At 39.5% G+C, this 19320-nt stretch overlaps 2 protein-coding genes across 2 annotated transcripts in view; both read right to left on the bottom strand.

Annotated features, from left to right (window-relative positions):
- Positions 1-19320, bottom strand: part of LOC142346071 (uncharacterized) — a 61830-nt gene that overhangs the window by 438 nt on the left and 42072 nt on the right. The window lies entirely within an intron of this gene.
- Positions 16573-17465, bottom strand: LOC142346070 (uncharacterized). The gene is made up of 2 exons (XM_075398569.1): positions 17326-17465; positions 16573-17121 (listed from the first exon to the last, which is right to left on the bottom strand). The coding sequence occupies exons 1-2, from the start codon at positions 17349-17351 to the stop codon at positions 16635-16637; spliced, it is 513 nt and encodes a 170-aa protein (XP_075254684.1). The 5' UTR covers positions 17352-17465; the 3' UTR covers positions 16573-16634.

The following is a 19320-nucleotide window of genomic DNA, read 5'->3' as shown; positions in this document are numbered from 1 at the left end:
CATGTTTACGTGACTCTGCAGAAGTCACTTCGAAATTCTGACTTAATATCTCGAATCCGCTTCGCGGATCTCGGTAAACGCCAGAACTTCTCTCTGGTTTCACGCAGGTCACGTAACTTATAAATTGCTCCCCTCTTCCAATTCGACAGTTGACTACTTAATTAGTAAAAGTACTTTCACTAATTTTGGTTCACAACTTTTTCGGGGGATAAGCCGTTGTTAGAAAACAAATTGAACTAATCTATGGATATATTCCGATCAAGGCCTAGTCCAGAGACTTCAAGTAATAATCGGAGCAACGTTCAGAGTGTGGATGGTCTAATTTGAGCCCAATAAGGTCTCTACATTTTTTTGGTGGCATGTTCTGAAAAGAGCCAAGAACTTGTGCTCTCGGATTAGAACTTCTTCAGTGCATAAGAACACTTTTTCAATGTCAGGATAGTTTGATCACCGGTCCAGCCGTAGAAAACAGCCAGTCGCCCAAAAAGCAATAATGAACCACTGAACAGACACTTTGAAAAAAGTGCCAAACTTTATTTGTTGAGCAAACAAGACCACGGTAAAGGCTACGTAATGTCTGGCGTCCTTGAGTTGAATGTTTTTTTTCTGCCACGAAATGGAAGTGTGGAATTTCATCTCTGTCTTTCAACATAAAACTTAGAAAAATTAGTTTTTTAAAAAGTTTTAGCTGGAATTCGGCTATTAAAAACCAAGAACATAAGAACTTCACTTTTTTTCTAAACTTTTTAAATGGAAGCGTCAAAACAATTTCTATTCCGAATAGAAATCGTTGCCGCTTCCATTTAAAAGTTTAGAAGAAAGAGTCTCAACCATATTTAGGCAAAACAGTTACTAACACATAATTTAAGAACTACCAGGCTCAAGTTGAAACTTAGACTTCTATGTGTTCAAATATTCAGAAAATGATTTCATTCTCAGATAAAAGTTATGTTATAAATGGTAAATACTAGCCTATAATCGCATAATATACAGTACCGGCAAAAAATGAAACACTACTTTTATAGTTACTTCTAATGTTTTTCTCATTGCCAGGAAGGATGAGTTTTTGGATTTGTTCTGGTTCGCCCTTTTATTATAGGGATTAGCAATTTTGCTCCCTCAGGTGCAAGTGCAACAGGGGCTGACCACCATAAACGAAACTAACCAATCATAAAACGCCATTAATGGATTTTATGGAAACTTGCTAAACATAAAATGATAACAAAAATTTTTTGAGTTAGGTTAAAAAACGGTTCCAAGGGCCACTGGCAGTTCTAAAAACAATGTTTCTCTGCATGAAGTTTCAAAATTCGGTAATTTACTTTTATGGTGCCGTACTTACAATAAAACGCCTTAAGAAGTTCATGGACCGTTTTATGCTTACAAATTGTCCATGAAAAATGCCGTGAAACAAAATGCACAATTTTTTTTGGTTATCTCTCAAATCAATTAGAACGCCCTGTTTTGGATTCACAACGTCAAAAAAACGTCAAGTTTATTTTCCTTTCCATTTTTCCATTTTGATGAACTACTTATGACTTATAAGTAGGGGTCATGAACAGCACTGTGGGGTCCAAATAGATTAACGACCCCGGATCTTTTTCAGAATCAACAAGAACAATTCATGAGCCGGTCAAGCATGTAATCAAACTGCACAAAGGGGTTAAAAGTCTTTAAAAAGCACTATTACAATTCTGCAAGTTTCCATTTTGGCTTTATAGGTTGTTGAGTTGAGCTAGTCTAGTTGTGCACCTTAATGTGCTATTAGGTGAGTTGATGGTTTAGAAATATGAAGCCACTGAAAAAAAAATAAATACAATTCCATACCCGGGCCTGTCGCTACGTTGATATCAGTACCCTGGTTGAGGTGCCATCCGGAAGTGACCTCTGATCAGACGGAGTCCAACGCACACGGTGTGTTCCCAGACCAAAATTACAGGGTCTGGGATTTGGTTCGAGCGCACAATAGTGTGATCAGAGGTCAATTCGGTATGGGGATGCTATGATCAGAGGTCACTTCAGTCTGGGGATGGTCTGATCAGAGGTCATTTCGGTCTGGGGATGGTATGATCAGAGGTCACTTCAGGATGGGAATGGTCTGATCAGAGGCAGATTCAAGCGCACATTAGTCTGATCAGAGACCATTTCGAGCGGAATTTTCCTCATTTTTTGTTTTTTTTCCGAAAGATGTTGGCTCTGCCAAAAAAGGCAACGAAAAGCAGCATTCTGATCACAGACACATCGCGAATCTGATGTCTTTGATCAGAACCAAAGGGGTCCAGCTGATAGAACGTGGCAGTCCCCTTACACGAAAATTGCGTGTAACTGTAGAATACGACGTTTTATATGGAAAGCTGTCTAAATTCATCCATTGAGTTCGAAATATGCACTAGTTTATACTAAATAAAATTTTTCTCAGAAGTTGAGTTTTTGTTTTCTTGAGCAATAACACTTTCAGAGTGGTCTTTTCTTTAAATGAATTTTATAATGCAATTATCAATTTTTATGAAATGAATATGTTATAACAAAATTCGTGCCTTGGGATGATTTCGAGCGCACAATAGTCTGATCAGGAGTGACTTTTGAGCGCACAATAGTCTGATCAGAAGTGATTTTGAGCGCACAATCCTCTGGACGATGGTCTGGGTTTGGTCTGGGCCATGGTCGCACAATCGTCTGGACAATGGTCTGATTTTGGTCTGATCAGATGTCCTTTCCGTCTGGAAAGGTCTGATCAGAGACAGTTTCTAGCGCTCACGGTGTTTTGAGGGCACATTAGTCTGATCAGAGGTTACTTTGGTCTGGGATGGTCTGATCAGAGGTAACTTTCGTCGGGCACGGCGTGATCAGAGGTCATATCCGGATGGCACCTCAACCTGGGTACTGGAAAAGTGTTATTACGAGTCTAGTATCATATTACTGATCCAGAACTATAGTCTTGTAGCTTTTTACACTTGGCAGCCCAATTCCAAGTATTAACCAGGGACTTGAAACGTCTGAACAGAAGTCGTGCAAGACTTCGCAAGTTTCAATCTAAGTTGTGGTCGAGGTTTTTGGGTAAATTTTTGTAATAAATGAGGTGAACGCGGTGAATTTTTGTAAGAAATGCGGTGATTGCGCTGAATGTGGTGAAATTAAATTTTTACCGCATTTCACTGCATTACTTACAGCAATTCACCATCAAATTCACCGCATTTCTTACAAAAATTCGCCGCATCGACTTTTGCGGCAAATTAAGGTAAGAAATGCGTTGAAAGCGGTGAATGCGGTGAAAAAAAACTCACCACATTTCTTACAAAAAATTCACCGCATTTGCTTTCCAACTTTTCCTCAATCTGGTTTAAATTCACTAGAAATATCAACAAAGTAAGTGACAGTTGGCGCAGTGGAAAAAGCAGTTGAAGGCATGCAAGAGATCAGAGGCTCGAGCCCGTGTGGGGACTCTTCTTTTCTGTGGTGAAAAAAAAAATACTTCACAGCGATTCACCGCGTTCACCGCCAAAAAGATGTAAGAAACACGCGGTGAAAATTATTTTTTTCAGCGCATTTCACCAAATTTCTTACGAAAATTCACCGCCAAAGCTCGACCCGGGCAAGAGTGTTCAAATGAAAATGCTCAGAATTCTAAAAACGTCCAAGATAGGTTCCGAAAAAATCCAAAAATAGGCATGAAATTGTTAGGGGATCAATCAGACTTAACATATTTTGAATAATGGCAACAAGGGAACCCTAAGTTTCTTTTCACTATTTTTCTTTAAGAACATATACGAGTCATAACATAATCTGAAAATGATCCAAATTCCTTGTTGGGCATTTTTCGGTATATATTTTTCTGAAAGAGGCTCAGAAACTTCAGAACACCTCATAAAGACCCGATCCGGGATAATTTGACCAGCCGGTTGCTAGTTTCTATTGTGAGTTACCAGCCGGGAGTTATGGAGTTATTTAGAAGCAACCCAGAAAGGTGGTGGAAAAATAATCCCAAAGCAAGGCACATTACAAATTTTTCGCTCGAATGGATTTGAAAAATTAAATTTTGACTGGGAAATCAAACTGGAAGTGTCACCAAGTTATGGCCAAGACTTGCCAGTGCTGGAAAATGAGAATGTGCATTCTGGCTTGGGGTTTTTCCCGCATTATAGCCCCCCAATCTTAGTGGTTAAATAACCTATGGCCCCTCAATCATTGTAAATATATCATAATGGGGGCTATAGTTTCATTGGGGGAGGAAATAATGGGAAATGCCACAGGCATCAACAGTAATGTTGTCTTGGAGTTCGGTCTTGGAAACTGGGGAACAGTTCCCTGTTATCTTTTTAAAATGTGCGTTGTCAATATTACACGATGGCAGTCCATTAACCAAGAGACATTGTGATTTTAGAACAACCTACGGTTCTCTTTTATAGTTTAAAACTAGAACAATACCAAATGCATTCAAATCGCATACATCTTTTTCTATTGGAACTATTTCGCGCTGTTTAAGTGTTCATCCTGTCATTTTTGTAAAGTTTCTGTTCGACGTCTTTATTCTAACTGCAATTGGTACCATTTGATGCTAAGAAAAGCTATGAGCTCGCTTAAGTGAATTATTGGCATATTTTTGGTTACATTGTTTTGGGTTTTCCAATTTCAGCCCGTGGCCCCCACAAAAATGTTAACAATGATACTCTCAACTGTGAGCTAAATTTTTGCGGGGGTCAGGGGCTAAAATGGAAAACAGACAAAAACTTAGTCTGGTCCTTCCCATTATAGCCCCCCTCCCCAGGTTAGTTGTCAAATAACGTATAGTCCCCCCAATTATGGTATATACCATAATGGGGGGCTATAATTTCATGGGGGCTATAATGGTAAAGACCCCTTAATCTAACCAAAAACATGCCAATAATTTAAATGAGCGAATTCGTAGCTCATATTATGTTATAATTACGTTAATTGTGTATGTGTGTGCGCGGGTGGGGTGGGGGGGGGTGGTATAAGATCTATTACCACTCAGTTGAATCCGGGGTCTATAAGGTAAAAGTTTCGGGATCTATTTTGTTTCGGCTCTCAGCTTAGTCGGCATATAACTTTTACGCCACCCCCCCCCCCCCCCCCCTCGGGCGTACATTCCATTTTTTTCATAGTAACGTGTTATATAACATTTGAACCAAATTCGTTATTTGTTGTTGAGTGTCGTTGATATTGATTATTGACATCTAGCTCTGATTTTCGGATTGCCAACATATGTTTTGAGTAAATTTGTGCCGTAAATTTTAAACCCAGTTTGCGTACGTTGTTGAAACATAACAAATAGAAACTTTGTAAAGATAGGTTGCTGATCTGAAACCAAAACACTCAATAAATGTTTTAATTCGCTAGTTCTTGGGCGTTTTGTGCTCTAGGCGTGTTTCTGCTCTGGGCGCTTTATTTTGTAGGAGATATAAAAACATAGAGAAAATTAGAAACTCAGAGACAAATGTTTGCCCGGGTCGAGGTTTTTGGGTAAATTTTCGTAAGAAATGCGATGAATGCGGTGAATTTTCGTAAGAAATGCGGTGATTGCGGTGAATTCGGTGAAAAAAATAATTCACCGCTTTTCACCGCATTTCTTACAAAAATTCACCACCAAATTCACCTCATTTCTTACGAAAATTCACCGCATAGACTATTATGGCAAATAAATGTAAGAAATGCGGTGAAAAAAAATAATTCACCGCTATTCGACCCCAGGTCTAGGTGTCAACGCTAAAAAGCGTTAAATTATGTGAGATTTTGTTGTGGGCTGAAGTATCCATATTGTTTTCAATAAAATCAGTTGGATGCAGATGAAACTGGAAAGTGTTGAAAGCAGACAAAAGTAGTGAGAATATCAAAATTTTTTGTTTTTAAACCATTTTTTCTATATGATGGAGCAAATTATCGACCCCCCAACTTAAATTTTTGAACTCTTGCTGTAATCTACTTTCAAAATATTATTGCAAATTTTCAAAAAAATATTTGGATGCAATTGAAACTGGAAAGTGTTGAAGGCAGACAAAAGTAGTGACAATATCAAAATTTTTTATTTTTAAACCATTTTTTCTATATTACTTTTTTTTTCACCGCATTTCACCGCATTTTTTACGAAAATTCACCACCAAACCTCGACCCGGGTGTGCCACGAAAGACGTTTGTGCAACAATACGGATCAAAAAGAAATGAGTAGGGGGAACCGACTACCTGGGCCTAGTCAGCACACAGGATCAAAGCTGAAAAAATCGTTTTTTTTTGTGCTTCATTTGGGTTGTGGAATATTGGCTGTTGGAGGTCAAGAATTTTGCAGTCGGTTTGGGGGCTTGTGTCAGCTACAAAATTTGGCAATCAGAGACAATATACAGAACTTTTTGAAACTTTCAGAAGTGTAATTTATTACAATAAGTAGCATCCTACATATCCTCATCAATTTTTGCTCCAATCGTGATTTATATAGGATTGAATCGAATAATAGGAAACCTGTTCTAAGTCATTGAATTAAGTCATTAAAAAAAGTCTTTCCCACTATAGCCCCCCATGAAATTATAGCCCCCATTATGGTATAATTACCATGTTTGGGGCTATAGGTTATCTGACCCCTAAGCTGGGGGGCTGTAATGGGAAAGACCTTAAAAAAGAACTGCAAGTAAGAATGAACAACACCAGAAATGACTCTCTCAATCAAATTTATGAGAATATTAAAACTTGGATCTATTCTGTTTTGCGACCCCAGTGCTTTTTACACCCTCAGTTACAAATTATATGTTGCTACATAGCACGTTACTATGTAAAAAGATAACACGTGCGCCTAGGGGGGGGGGGCGTAAAGAGTATATGCCCACTAAGCTGAGGATGGCCAAAACTGGATCTTTTCTGTTTTGCAATCACAGTGCTTTTTACGCTCCCCAGTTACAAATTATATATGGTTATATAACACGTTACTATGTAAAAAGATAACACGTGTGCCTGGGGGCCTAAAGAGTATAAGCCCACTAAACTGAGGGTGGCGCGATCCTGAAATTTTGTTTTGAAACTAGCTTTTAAGTGTTTGCTACGGGCAGTACTATACCGGAAATGAGCTCCGGTATACTTGAGTTGTTTGAAAAATTGCATAAAGAAGAGAATTTTGTTCTAAAGGCAGGATACCCTACAAGAAGTTAAGTCTGCTTTAAAAAATAATGCATCTGAAGCGCACCGGCGAGCGGCACGTGCCGATTGGGCGGCTAGCTTGGTGGATAGACAGTACACGATTTAGCGTTAACTTGTTCAGTGCCTTGGCTTGAGATAAATATTGTTTCTCCATAGCTGTAAAGCTGATGGAGCAGGGCCTTTGAAAATGCTGTGTTACAAGTTCAAAAGTTTTGAGTGATCTTGTTTAAAGCACTCAATATATATATATATAATTATTCACATCGTTCAAAATGCAATGAAATGAATATGTGCTTGATTAAGATGCTTGAGCGGACGACCTCTGCAAAGCGATCTACACGAAGTAGACGAGGGCATGAGCAAACAATTATTGGGTTGCAATTCTACTCAAGAAGTTGCCCAAACATTTCGACAGCTTTGTGACATTCGCTATTATTGGAGCGCAGTCAAAACCTCTTGATAGCTTGAAACGAGAAGTCATCAACTCCGAAATTGATCAAAAAGCTGTGAATAATATAAGGACAATATACATACTTTTCTTAGCAAGAAAAACAATTTGCTTCACAAGTGGCAAGAACGGGCTTAAAAAGTTGGATTGCTAGGTCTGTTTGAAAAAGATTGAAAAAAAAAAGAATTTTATCCGGAAAATTGGTCACAGATTTTCTGAGTTTTTAACCCGTTGGGCAGAGGGAAAATTTTTTAGGAGACAATCAAATGTTGAAAAGCCAAAAACTCTAGGAGGTTCTTCGAAATTGAAAATAGTACAAATAGGGATGATCATAGAGAAAACAGGTTTACTGGCAACTGATGATAAAAATAAAGCTAGAGAGCGACAGTTTCCAACCCAGGCAATTGAAAAATATGTTTCTCATAAGGATTTAGTTGTTGATATCGGTTGTAGTAAATAAATGAACAATGACGAGGAAAGTTTCTCAAGCCTGAGTTAACGCAACTAGAGGACACTTTTCTGTGCGGCCTACACTAAGCTGAGGATGGCCAAAACAGAATCTTTTCTGTTTTGCAAACCCAGCGCTTTTTACGCCCCCCGTTACAAATTATATCTTGTTATTTAGCACGTTACTATGTGAAAAGATAACACTTGAACTTGGGGGGCCTAAAGAGTATAAACCCACTAAGCTGAGGATGGCCAAAGCTGGATCTTTTCTCTTTTGTAACCCCAGTGCTTTTTACGCCCCCCGTTACAAATTATATCTTGTTATATAGCAAGTTAATATGTAAAAATATAACAAGTGCGTTATTGAAACTAGCTTTTAGGTGTTTGCTACGGGCAGTACTAGACCGGAAATGAGCTCCGGTAAACTGCAAAAAATTCAAATCTTCGTTAAAAAAAATTGCATCTGAAGCGCACCGGCTAGCGGCACGTGCCGATTGGGAGGCTAGCTTGGTGGAAAGACCGTACACAATTTGGCGTTAACTTGTTCAGTGCCTTGGCTTGAGATAAATATTGTTTCTCCATAGCTGTAAAGGCCTTGGAAAGTGCGTTGTTACAAGTTCAAAAGTTTTGAGTCATCTCGTTTATAGCACTCCATATATATATATATATATATATATATATATATATAAATATATATATATATATATATATATATATATATATATTCACATCGTTCAAAATGGAACAGAATGAATATGTGCTTGATTAAGATGCTCGAGCGGACGACCTCTGCAAAGCGATCTACACGAAGTAGACGAGGGCGTGAGCAAAAAAATGTTGGGTTGCAATCCTACTCAAGAAGTTGCCCGAACATTTCGACAGCTTTGTGACATTCGCTATTTTTGGAGCGCAGTTAAAACTTCTTGATAGCTTGAAACGAGAAGCCATTAACTCCGAGATGGATCAAATTGCTGTAAATTTTTTAAGGACAATTAGCATGCTTTTCTTAGCAAGATAAACAATTTGCTTCACAAGTGGCAAGAACGGGCTTAAAAAGTTGGATTGCCGGATCTGTTTCAGAAGGACTGAAAAAAAAGAATTTTATCCGGCAAAATTGGTCACAAAATTTCTGAGTTTGGAGCCCGTTGCGCACGGGGACAATGTTCTAGGAGACAATCAAATGGTGAAAAACCCTAAATTTCTAGGCGGTCCTTCGAAATTGAAAATAGTAACAATAGAGATGATCATAGAGAAAACAGGTTTAGTGGCAACTGGTGACAAACATAACGCTAGAGAGCGACAGTTTCCAACTCAGGCAATTGAAAAATTGGTTTCTCATAAGGATTTAGTTGTTGTTAGCGGTTGTAGTAAATGCATGAACAATGACGAGGAAGTTTTCTCAAGCCTGAGTTAACGCAACTAAGGGACACTTTTCTGTGCGGCCTCCACTAAGCTGAGAATGCTCAAAATTGGATCTTTTCTGTTTTGCAACTACAGTGCTTTTTACGCCCAACAGTTACAAATTATATCTGGATATTTAGCACGTTACTATGTAAAATGATAACACGTGCGCTTGGGGGGGGGGGCGTGAAGAGTATATACCCACTAAACTGAGGATGGCCAAAACAGGATCTTTTCTGTTTTGCAACCTCAGCGCTTTTTACGCCACCCAGTTACAAATTATATTTTGTTATTGAGCACGTTACTATGTAAAATGATAACACGTGCGCCTGGGGGCCCTAAAAAGTATAAGCCCACCAAAACTGAGGGTGGGGCGATCCTGAAATTTTTTATTGAAACTAGCTTTTAAGTGTTTGCTACGGGCAGTATTACACCGGAATTGAGCTCCGGTAAACTCGAGTTGTTTGAAGAATTGCACAAAGAAGAAAATTTTATTCTTAAGGCAGGCTAACCTACAAGGAATTCAAGTCTGCGTTAAAAAATAATGCATCTAAAGCGCACAAGCTAGCGACACGTGCAGAATGGGAGGCTAGCTTGTCGGAAAAATCATACACGATTTGGCGTTAATTTGTTCAGTACCTTGGCTTAAGATAAATAAAGTTTCTCCATCTATCCAGGCAATTGAGATATATATTACTCATAAGGGTTTAGTTGTTGTTACTGGTTTTAGTAAATACGTGAACACTGACGGGAACGTTTCTCAAGCCTGAATTAACACAACTAAGGGACACTTTTCTGTGCATCCTCCAATAGGCTGAGGATGGCCCCAACTGGATATTTTCTGTTTTGCAACCCCAGTGCTTCTTACGCTCCCCATTTACAAATTATATATGGTTATATAACACGTTACTATGTAAAAAGATAACACGTGCGTTTAGTGGGCCTAAAGTGTATAAGCCCCCTAAACTGAGGGTGGCACGATCCTGAAATTTTTATTGAAACTAGCTTTTAAGTGTTTGCTACGGGCAGTTCTATATCGGAAATGAGCTCCGGTATACTTGAGTTGTTTGAAAAATTGCATAAAGAAAAGAATTTTGTTCTAAAGGCAGGATAACCTACAAGAAGTTAAGTCTGCGTTAAAAAATAATGCATCTGAAGCGCACCGTCTAGCGACACGTGCCGATTGGGAGGCTAGCTTGGTGGAAAGACCATACACGATTTGGCGTTAACTTGTTCAGTGCCTTGGCTTGAGATAAATAAAGTTTCTCCATAGCAGTAAAATTGATGGAGCAGGGCCTCGGAAAATGCTATGTCATAAGTTCAAAGGTTTTGAGTTACATCGTTTAAAGATTTAGATAATTTCATAGAAATATTCACATCGCTCAAAATGGAACGAATTTAATATGTGCTTGATTATGATGCTTGAGCGGACTACCCCTGCAAAGCAATCTACACGAAGTAGACGAGGGCATGAGCAAACAAAAGTTGGTTTGCAATCCTACTCAAGAATTTGCCCAAACATTTCGACAATCTTTGTGACACTTGCTGATTTTGGTGCGCGGTCAAAATCTCTTGATAGCTTGAAACGAGAAGTCATCAACTCAGAAATTGATCAAAAAGCTCTGAATAATATAAGGACAATATACAAAATTTTCTTAGCAAGAAAAACAATTTGCTTCACAAGTGGCAAGAACATGCTTAAAAAGTTGGATTGCTAGTTCTGTTTGGAAAGGAATGAAAAACACCTTTTATCCCGCAAAATTCGTCACAAATTTTCTGAGTTTGGAACCCTTGGGGCACGGGGAAAGTTTTCTAGGAAACAATCCAATGGTGAAAAAACAAAAAATCTAGGCGGTTCTTCTCAATTGAAAATAGTACTAATAGGGATGATCATAGAGAAAACAGGTTTAGTGGCAACTGAGGACATACATAACGCTAGAGGTCGACAGTTTCCTATCCAGGCAATTGAAATATATATTACTCATAAGGGTTTAGTTGTTGTTACTGGTTTTAGTAAATACGTGAACACTGACGGGAACGTTTCTCAAGCCTGAATTAACACAACTAAGGGACACTTTTCTGTGCATCCTCCAATAGGCTGAGGATGCCCCCAACTGGATATTTTCTGTTTTGCAACCTCAGTGCTTTTACGCTCCCCAATTACAAATTATATATGCTTATATAACACGTTACTATGTGAAAAGATAACACGTGCGTTTAGTGGGCCTAAACTGTATAAGCCCACTAAACTGAGGGTGGCACGATCCTGAAATTTTTATTGAAACTAGCTTTTAAGTGTTTGCTACGGGCAGTTCTATACCGGAAATGAGCTCCGGTATACTTGACTTGTTTGAAAAATTGCATAAAGAAGAGAATTTTGTTCTAAAGGCAGGATAACCTACAAGAAGTTAAGTCTGCGTTAAAAAATAATGCATCTGAAGCGCACCGGCTAGCGACACGTGCCCATTGGGAGGCTAGCTTGGTGGAAAGACCATACACGATTTGGCGTTAACTTGTTCAGTGCCTTGGCTTGAGATAAATATTGTTTCTCCGTAGCTGTAAAGCTGATGGACCAGGGCCTTGGAAATTGCTATGTTATAAGTTCAAAGGTTTTGAGTGACCTCGTTTAAAGCACTCCATATATATATATATATATATATATATATATATCTTCACATCGCGCAAAATGGAACGAAATGAATATGTGCTTGATTATAATGCTTGAGCGGACGACCCCTGCATAGCGATCAACACGAAGTAGAGGAGGGCGTGAGCAAACAAAAGTTGGTTTGCAATCCTACTCAAGAATTTGCCCAAACATTTCGACAATCTTTGTGACACTTGCTAATTTTGGAGCGCGGTCAAAATCTCTTGATAGCTTGAAACGAGAAGTCATCAACTCCGAAATTGATCAAAAAACTGTGAATGTTATAAGGACAATAAGCATACTTTTCTTACCAAGAAAAACAATTTGCTTCACATGTGGCAAGAAAGCGCTTAAAAAGTTAGATTGCTGCATATGTTGAGAAGGACTGAAAAAAAGCATTTTATCCGGCAAAATTGGTCACAAATTTTCTGAGTTTGGAACCCGTGGGGCTGGGGGACAGTTTTCTGGAAAACAATCAAATCGTGAAAAATTCAAAAACTCTAGGTGGTTCTTCACAATTCAAAATAGTACAAATAAGGATGATCAAAGAGAAAACAGGTTTGTTGGCCACTGATGACATACAAAACGTTAGAGAGCTAAAGTTTTCTTTGCAGGCAATTGAAAAAAATATTTCTCTTATGGATTTAGTTGATAGCGGTTGTTGTAACCACATGAACATTGACGGGGAATGTTTCTCAATCCTGAATTAAGGCAACTAAGAGACTCTTTTCTATGGAAAAATAACAGCGAAACAGCTATCAAGGGCTGCAGAAAATCGTCAAAAGTGAGGATGATCTGGGGTGTGTAAAAAAAGGTCAAACTAAAGGTATTCTCTATAATTTTGATCACGAACCCAACTTGATCTTAGTTGCCACGCTCGAAGAGGTGGTATTGATTCCCAGTTTTAGTCAAAATAGTTAGTTACATCATAGCACCAAGTATGATAGAAGTGTCTGCGGTAAGACTAAAAATTCTCATCATAAAGATCATAAAAGTTTACATCATAATACCAAGCAGGATAAGTTTCCCCTAGAGAGGGAAAACAACCTTTTAGTTTGGCGTCCTATGGAAGGAAAATGGAGGAAAATGAATAAGTTTCTGGGGTAAGACTAAACATTTGGCATTCAAGAATGGGGCACAACAATGGAGGGCGAAGAGGATAACTCATCATGCTGTAAATATTTCGAGCTTAATAGGAGTAAACGTCGCACTGTCCCGAAAGATTGCGCAACTAGGGCCTCTGATGCACTAGATATAGCCAATTGAGATGTCGTAGGGTCACTGTCACCATAATCAACGGATGGTAATAAGTACGCCACCGGGTCTGTAGACAGTCATAGAGGACTTGGATCTATTCTGTGTCCCCCCCCCCCCAGCTTAGTGAGCATAAATGTTTTATGACCCCCAGGCGCACGAGCTATTTTCTTGCAGAGTAACGTGCTATATAACATATAATTTGTAACTGGGGGTCATAAAAACACTGGGGGGGGGGGGGGGAGGCCGAAACAGAATAGATCCGAGGACTTACTCGCGTTGACTTCATGAAGACGCGAGACGACGTGTTGGAGAAATTCCAACAATTTTGTGAGGACGTTGGGTTACCCTTGAGTATTAGTAAGTGATTGGGCAAAAAAATCTGAACGGTGATTTCAAGAGGTAATTTAGTCGTAAAGGTAATAAACGGGAGCGGTCTGTGGCTTACACGCGGTAGGAAAATGAGAAAATAGAGTCTGGGTTACAATTGGAGTCATGGCAAGGTGAATGATCCAAAGTCTCGGCTCGTAAATGGTGTTGGTCATATGCTCTCAGTCGTTATGCTTACGTCAAAAGTATGTCCTTACATTCAGCACTGGGTAAAACACCGTATGAGGTTAAGTTCAACAACAAACCGAATGCAAGTCTTCTTAGAAATTTTGGTTATCAGGCGTTTAGTTATGTTGAGAAACAAATGATAGAATTTGAAAGACGGAAAAAATTGGGTCTCCTTTTACCGGAAGTCTTGCTACTAACAGGATCATGTTCACTCAAGGTGATTGTAACTAGGGGTGCATTGTTGAATGAGGAATGGGGACTTTCCCATTATAGCCCCCATGAAATTGTGGTATAATTACTATGATTGGGGAGCTATAAGTTATCTGACAACTAAGCTGGGGGGGGGGGGGCTATAATGGGAAAGACCCGAGGAATGCTTTCTTCTCAGCAAAAGCGTCAATGGGAAAAATAATTATGGTGTAGGACATGAAGACAGTGAATCAGGCACTATTCGTTCAAGTGTAATTTATAGCAGGATGCCTTGAGGCAGATCTCCCAGCTGGGGTTAACAATGCACTCTTCGAACATATGGAGGTCTTCCAAGGAGCTGTAAAGTACAATATTTACCGGAAGGTGTAACAGTTCTCGAGGGTAAATGGCACTTCGTTGTAAAATATAATGGCCGAGGCGCTATCGACAAGTACAAAGGTTTTTCTCAGGTAGAGGGCAGGGATCATTCCCAATTCTTTTCTACAACTGCACATATTTCATCTGTTAGGCTGATGTTCTAGCTGGCAGCACAATGCGGAATAAAGTCTCGACAACTTGACATAAAAAACGGCATTACTCAGTGTGGTTACAGAGGAAAACATTTTGAGCACCCAGATGGAACTGAAAAGGAGGATCCAACCATTGGAAACTTTATTGCACGCCACAGCGTAGTCTATATCGACTCAAACAATCAGGCTGGAATTGGTATCTGGCACTCTCATTTTTTGCTTGAGATAGCATTCAATGCGCAGTGTTTGTTTGTGGGGGCAATGATGTTTCTTTTGTTTGAGTGGATGACACTGTTCTTGGGAAAGAATACTAACTTTGGTGAATGGTTTGAAAAATGATCTGGCAGCCAAATTCAGTTAAGTAAGGCTTCAGAAGTAATACTTTTGAGGTCTCAAAGTTTAGATAGAAGCGGATGGGATTAGTTTGAGCCACGAAAAACACTTTGATAAAACTCTTCTAAAAAAGATTTCGATGGAGGATTGCAAACCCTTGAAAACTCAAATGCTAACTGAAAAACTTTTTCTTGTCGATTGACCGAGCACTAGCTACGAATTGAACTTTTGGCAAACTTTGCACACAACCCGGCAGCTATCTAATAATCAGCAGATTCGCACTGGGTAGCAGCGAAAAGAATGCTCCATTATCTGAAGGGCACGAAATCGTAAATCGTCTTAGAAATGGGCGTTTGTTCCGATTTCGCTTGCGCTGGTAATATTTACAAGGAAAAGCACAATCCATTCTGCTCAAAGCATCTGCATTCTGCTCAAAGCATCTGCATGGGGTATCTGCTCTCCTGTTGTGTACTTCAACTCATAGTCGAAACCCATTAGATCTACTGCCCATCTTGTGATTCTCGGTGATGCTGTCTTCGGGATCTCCTCGTCTGGTGCAAAGAGATATTTGAGTGGTTTGTGGTCAGTCTGTAGGGTAAATCGTCCTCCAAGAAGGAATTGCTTAAGTCTTGTGACACAAACACAATTGCCAGTGCTTCCCGCTCTATGTTCAAGTAGTTTTGCTCCGCTGGAGTCAATTTTCTTGATATATATATATATGACTGGATGCCCTTTTTGCAAAAGAACCCCCGCCAACGCTTTTTTCAGAGGCGTCAGTAGTAACTTGCTTCTTTTTTTAGGCTATATGGCTGTACTATTGGGTTAGCACATAATTCATTTTTTATGTCTTCAAAGGATTTTTGTTGCATTTTGCCCCATGAGAAATCGCTATATCTCATGTTATTTATGTTATGTTGGGTAGCATTTTTGTTGCAAAATCAGGAATCATTCTTCCGTAAAAATTAGCTAGCCCAAGAAACGATTCCAGTTGTTTATTGTTAGTCGGTGCTTTGGCTTTTTTTCAGCTTGTTTGGGATCTGGTGCTACTCCCTCACATGAAATGGAGTATCCCAACTCATCGACTGGTTTGAGTTAGATTTCTTCTCATTAATAGTAAAATTTTTCACGTAATTGAATCTTACTGTAAGCATTCTCTTGTCGAACTGCTCCCAGGTAGTTCCATACACCATACATCGTCTTGAAAGATTACAATACCTTCGATTCCTTTGAGTGATTATTTTTACTAACTCCTCTTCGGGGTTGGCCGCTGTTTATTATATATTTATTTTATATTTTATATATTATATATACTATATTAGTTGAGAAGTTTAAATAGAAATAGGCTCTAGAAGAGCAAAACGCTACATTAACTTCATTGAGTTTTCATGAAATAATCAGCAACTTTTAATGAAGCCACAGGAAACACAAGAATGAAGAACTAACACCGACCATACTTTGACAGACATTTACACAAGGCGTTGTTGTTGTCATGTTCTTCAAGTACGCACTCCCTTGCCGAGCCTTCCAAAACACGAATTATAGGCTTAGTCAAAATATGTGCCAAATCTGATCGCTATGGAAGCGAATGGAACAATCCGGAAATCAAGGTATTACTTTGACCTAAATCGCATTTACTAAAATTTAAATTTGTAAAACAAAAGACCACAAATAGCAATTAAAATACTCATTATACAGAAATTGAAATATCATAAACATCAGTTTCATAGGTGTCCGAGGTACCGTCAAGCTCCATTTCCACTTCTGCACAATTTGCACGCCTATTGCAAACTCTTTCCGAGAAGCAACATACAGCTATGAATGCAACCACAGGAATCACGCCGATGACCATGTAAACAATCCAATGCGGTTGCGAATCGAGGTACTCCAGACATCTTCTGAGTGACTTCGCAAAGCTTGTATTATTGTTCGTGTGGTTATTGAGCTGTGTTGTGGTCGCCACGGGTACCAATTTCTCGAGGTCCAGACCCGCATCCTTTGAATTGTTGCCCATTTCCCAGCTACCGAGACGCAACGCATCCGAGGAATTGACGGACGTACGAGTCGTGCCAAGTTCATCATTGTCCAGCGAAAAAACTGATTTGTCGACATGAGAGCTGTGCGATGAAACATATATGGCTGAGGCAAATAACAAGACCATGAACAGGAGAAAAATCCTGAAACGAAAAGGAAACATGTGAACAATTCATGTGTATACAAACATTTTTGAGGGTGCTACGATAACGTAGAAGGGTAGGGTATATGCCACAAATTTTCAACCCCACCTAATTGATTCATAGATTCAAATATTGTTCACGGGGAAGGGCGTGGTGGTAGGGGGCTCGAATATGGACGAAACAGTTCCAAATAAATAAACTAACGCAAACACCGGGCCGAATTTTGTCATCTTATAGAAGTCTCTAAATTGATTTACTGCTGCTGAAAATATTCGAACTTAGTTATCAATGTTACAATGTTAAATTAATCAAATGGATTTCTGCCAGTTTTCCAGAGTGTAGTTCTGTATTTATGCTCCATTTTTACCGCCTTTGTCTCCTTGTGTGTGTGTAAGTGTGGCAAATCGGATCGTAGAGTCAGAAGTCAAATAGGTTGAGATCGCGGGAGAAAGTTCTCATGAAATATCGGATTTTTCCGTTTGCTTTATCTCATGGGTGCGCATTTGCTCAACCCAAGAGCACGTGCTAACTTAGCATATGACTTTGACCCCCCCCCCCCCGATGTGGCGTCATCCAACCATCCGATCATGCGTCATAGGCTTGGAACACACTTGTAGGCTTGGAACTTCAAGTCACTCTACTTTGTCCAATTATGATCTTTTCCGTTGTGCCCCCCCCAAGCTTAGTAGATGCATATTTTGCACCCCCAGACGCATGTGTCATATTTTACGCAATGGATTACTGTGGTGACGCAATCAATGACCAATTTGATGCTCAGTTGCCTGTTTTTGACGTTTGCGAAGGTTCGCTTATTTCAACTTTATGGGACAGGACAGACTATAGTTACGCCTCAGAATAGCAATAGGAATATTTAAGGTATTTGAGTCCCGGGTCGAAGTCCTCCTTTAAAGGCGCCCGAATATTTTTCGGGTAACTGAGGTCCTTCCCAACATGCCCCTGTCCTCCCAATGACACCCCCTCCCACGAAAAGATTACTATATCCCCCCAATTATAGGGTATTGACGGTTTGTGACCCGAATTATCTATAAGGGTAAGTGTAAGGGTGAAGTGATCGCATGGTGCCTCACGTACAAAGTTGACCAGGGGGCTTTCATATCTGGTCCACGAAGTTCTGATTTGTAGTGGGGCGGAGGGGGGGGGGGGGGGGGGTTCGTTGTAGAGCGCGGAAATTTCAAGTCTCCTTCAGCTTCTACCAACCATCTTGCTTAGAGCTCCCCTCCCGTTATTACAGCTGTGAAAGAGTGTAAAAATATAACTATGTCAATATAATTACCTTGGGTGTTCATATTTTGGTCACAATTATTGTAAATCGAAACGTTGCAACCGCAAAGGCATGTTCGAAAAACTCCAGAAATGCAAATGAATGTCGAAATGCTATAGTCTTCTGATTGCTGAATTTCGACCATGAAACGTTCGTCAGCGGGATCTGTTCTGAAACCCGCCCCCATTTAGATAAGGTTCTATATAATACATAACTGGGATCTCTTCTGTTTGTGCCCCCCCTCCCCCCAGTAAGTTATGCTCCCCAGATACAGAGCACGAGTTATTACATAGTAAATCAAGTAATATGCACCCAGTATGTAAGCTTGGGGCACAAACGGAAAGTGTTAAAAAAGAAACTCGCACGGTGTGTGTGTGTGGGGGGGGGGGGCTAAAACAGTGAATCCCGCTATAGTGTGTCCGATAAAGTTGCAATATAAAGTAAACGTTTTAAAAACACTGCTCATTTGCATGCTCAATTGCATGGCGTTTTCGGTCATTTCAAGTTTATGGTACAGATAATATCTGCATGTTATAGTCAGTACCATAAAGTTGCAACGTTATCGAACGTTTCAAAGGTCAAAGTTCAAATTTAAAATATGCCAGAGATCAGAACTTGTCCTTTTGAATGTTGAAGTTTTTCGAACATTCGCTGGCGTTGCAACTTTATGGGCCTTAAAATATTAATATAAAATTTGACCTTTAGAATGTTCGAAAGTGTTGCAACTTTATTGGACTTACTATAAAATAAATGAGCTACGAAAGTTGAAACGAACTGTTAACCAGCCGTTTCAAAGCAGCTGATCAGAGGTCAAAGTTCAAATTTGCAACATGTTGATGAAAAAGAACATTTCAGCTAGCAGGAGAAGACATTGACGTTCAAAAGACATTGACGTTTACATTGATCGCAGGGGTATA

This window comes from Convolutriloba macropyga, chromosome 9 (assembly GCF_964194025.1).
Source record: "Convolutriloba macropyga chromosome 9, txConMacr16.3, whole genome shotgun sequence".
Classification (NCBI taxonomy): domain Eukaryota; kingdom Metazoa; phylum Xenacoelomorpha; order Acoela; family Convolutidae; genus Convolutriloba; species Convolutriloba macropyga.
The sequence above is the reverse complement of the archived record's forward strand: the minus strand, read 5'-3'. Positions and strand labels throughout refer to the sequence as shown.

Excerpts from the sequence above, each read along its gene's own strand:
- LOC142346070 (XM_075398569.1), bottom strand. The coding sequence starts at position 17,351 with ATGACAAAATTCGGCCCGGTGTTTGC. Across the intron at positions 17,122-17,325 it reads AAATTCGGCCCGGTGTTTGC|GATTTTTCTCCTGTTCATGG; the intron begins GTTAGTTTATTT and ends TTTTCGTTTCAG.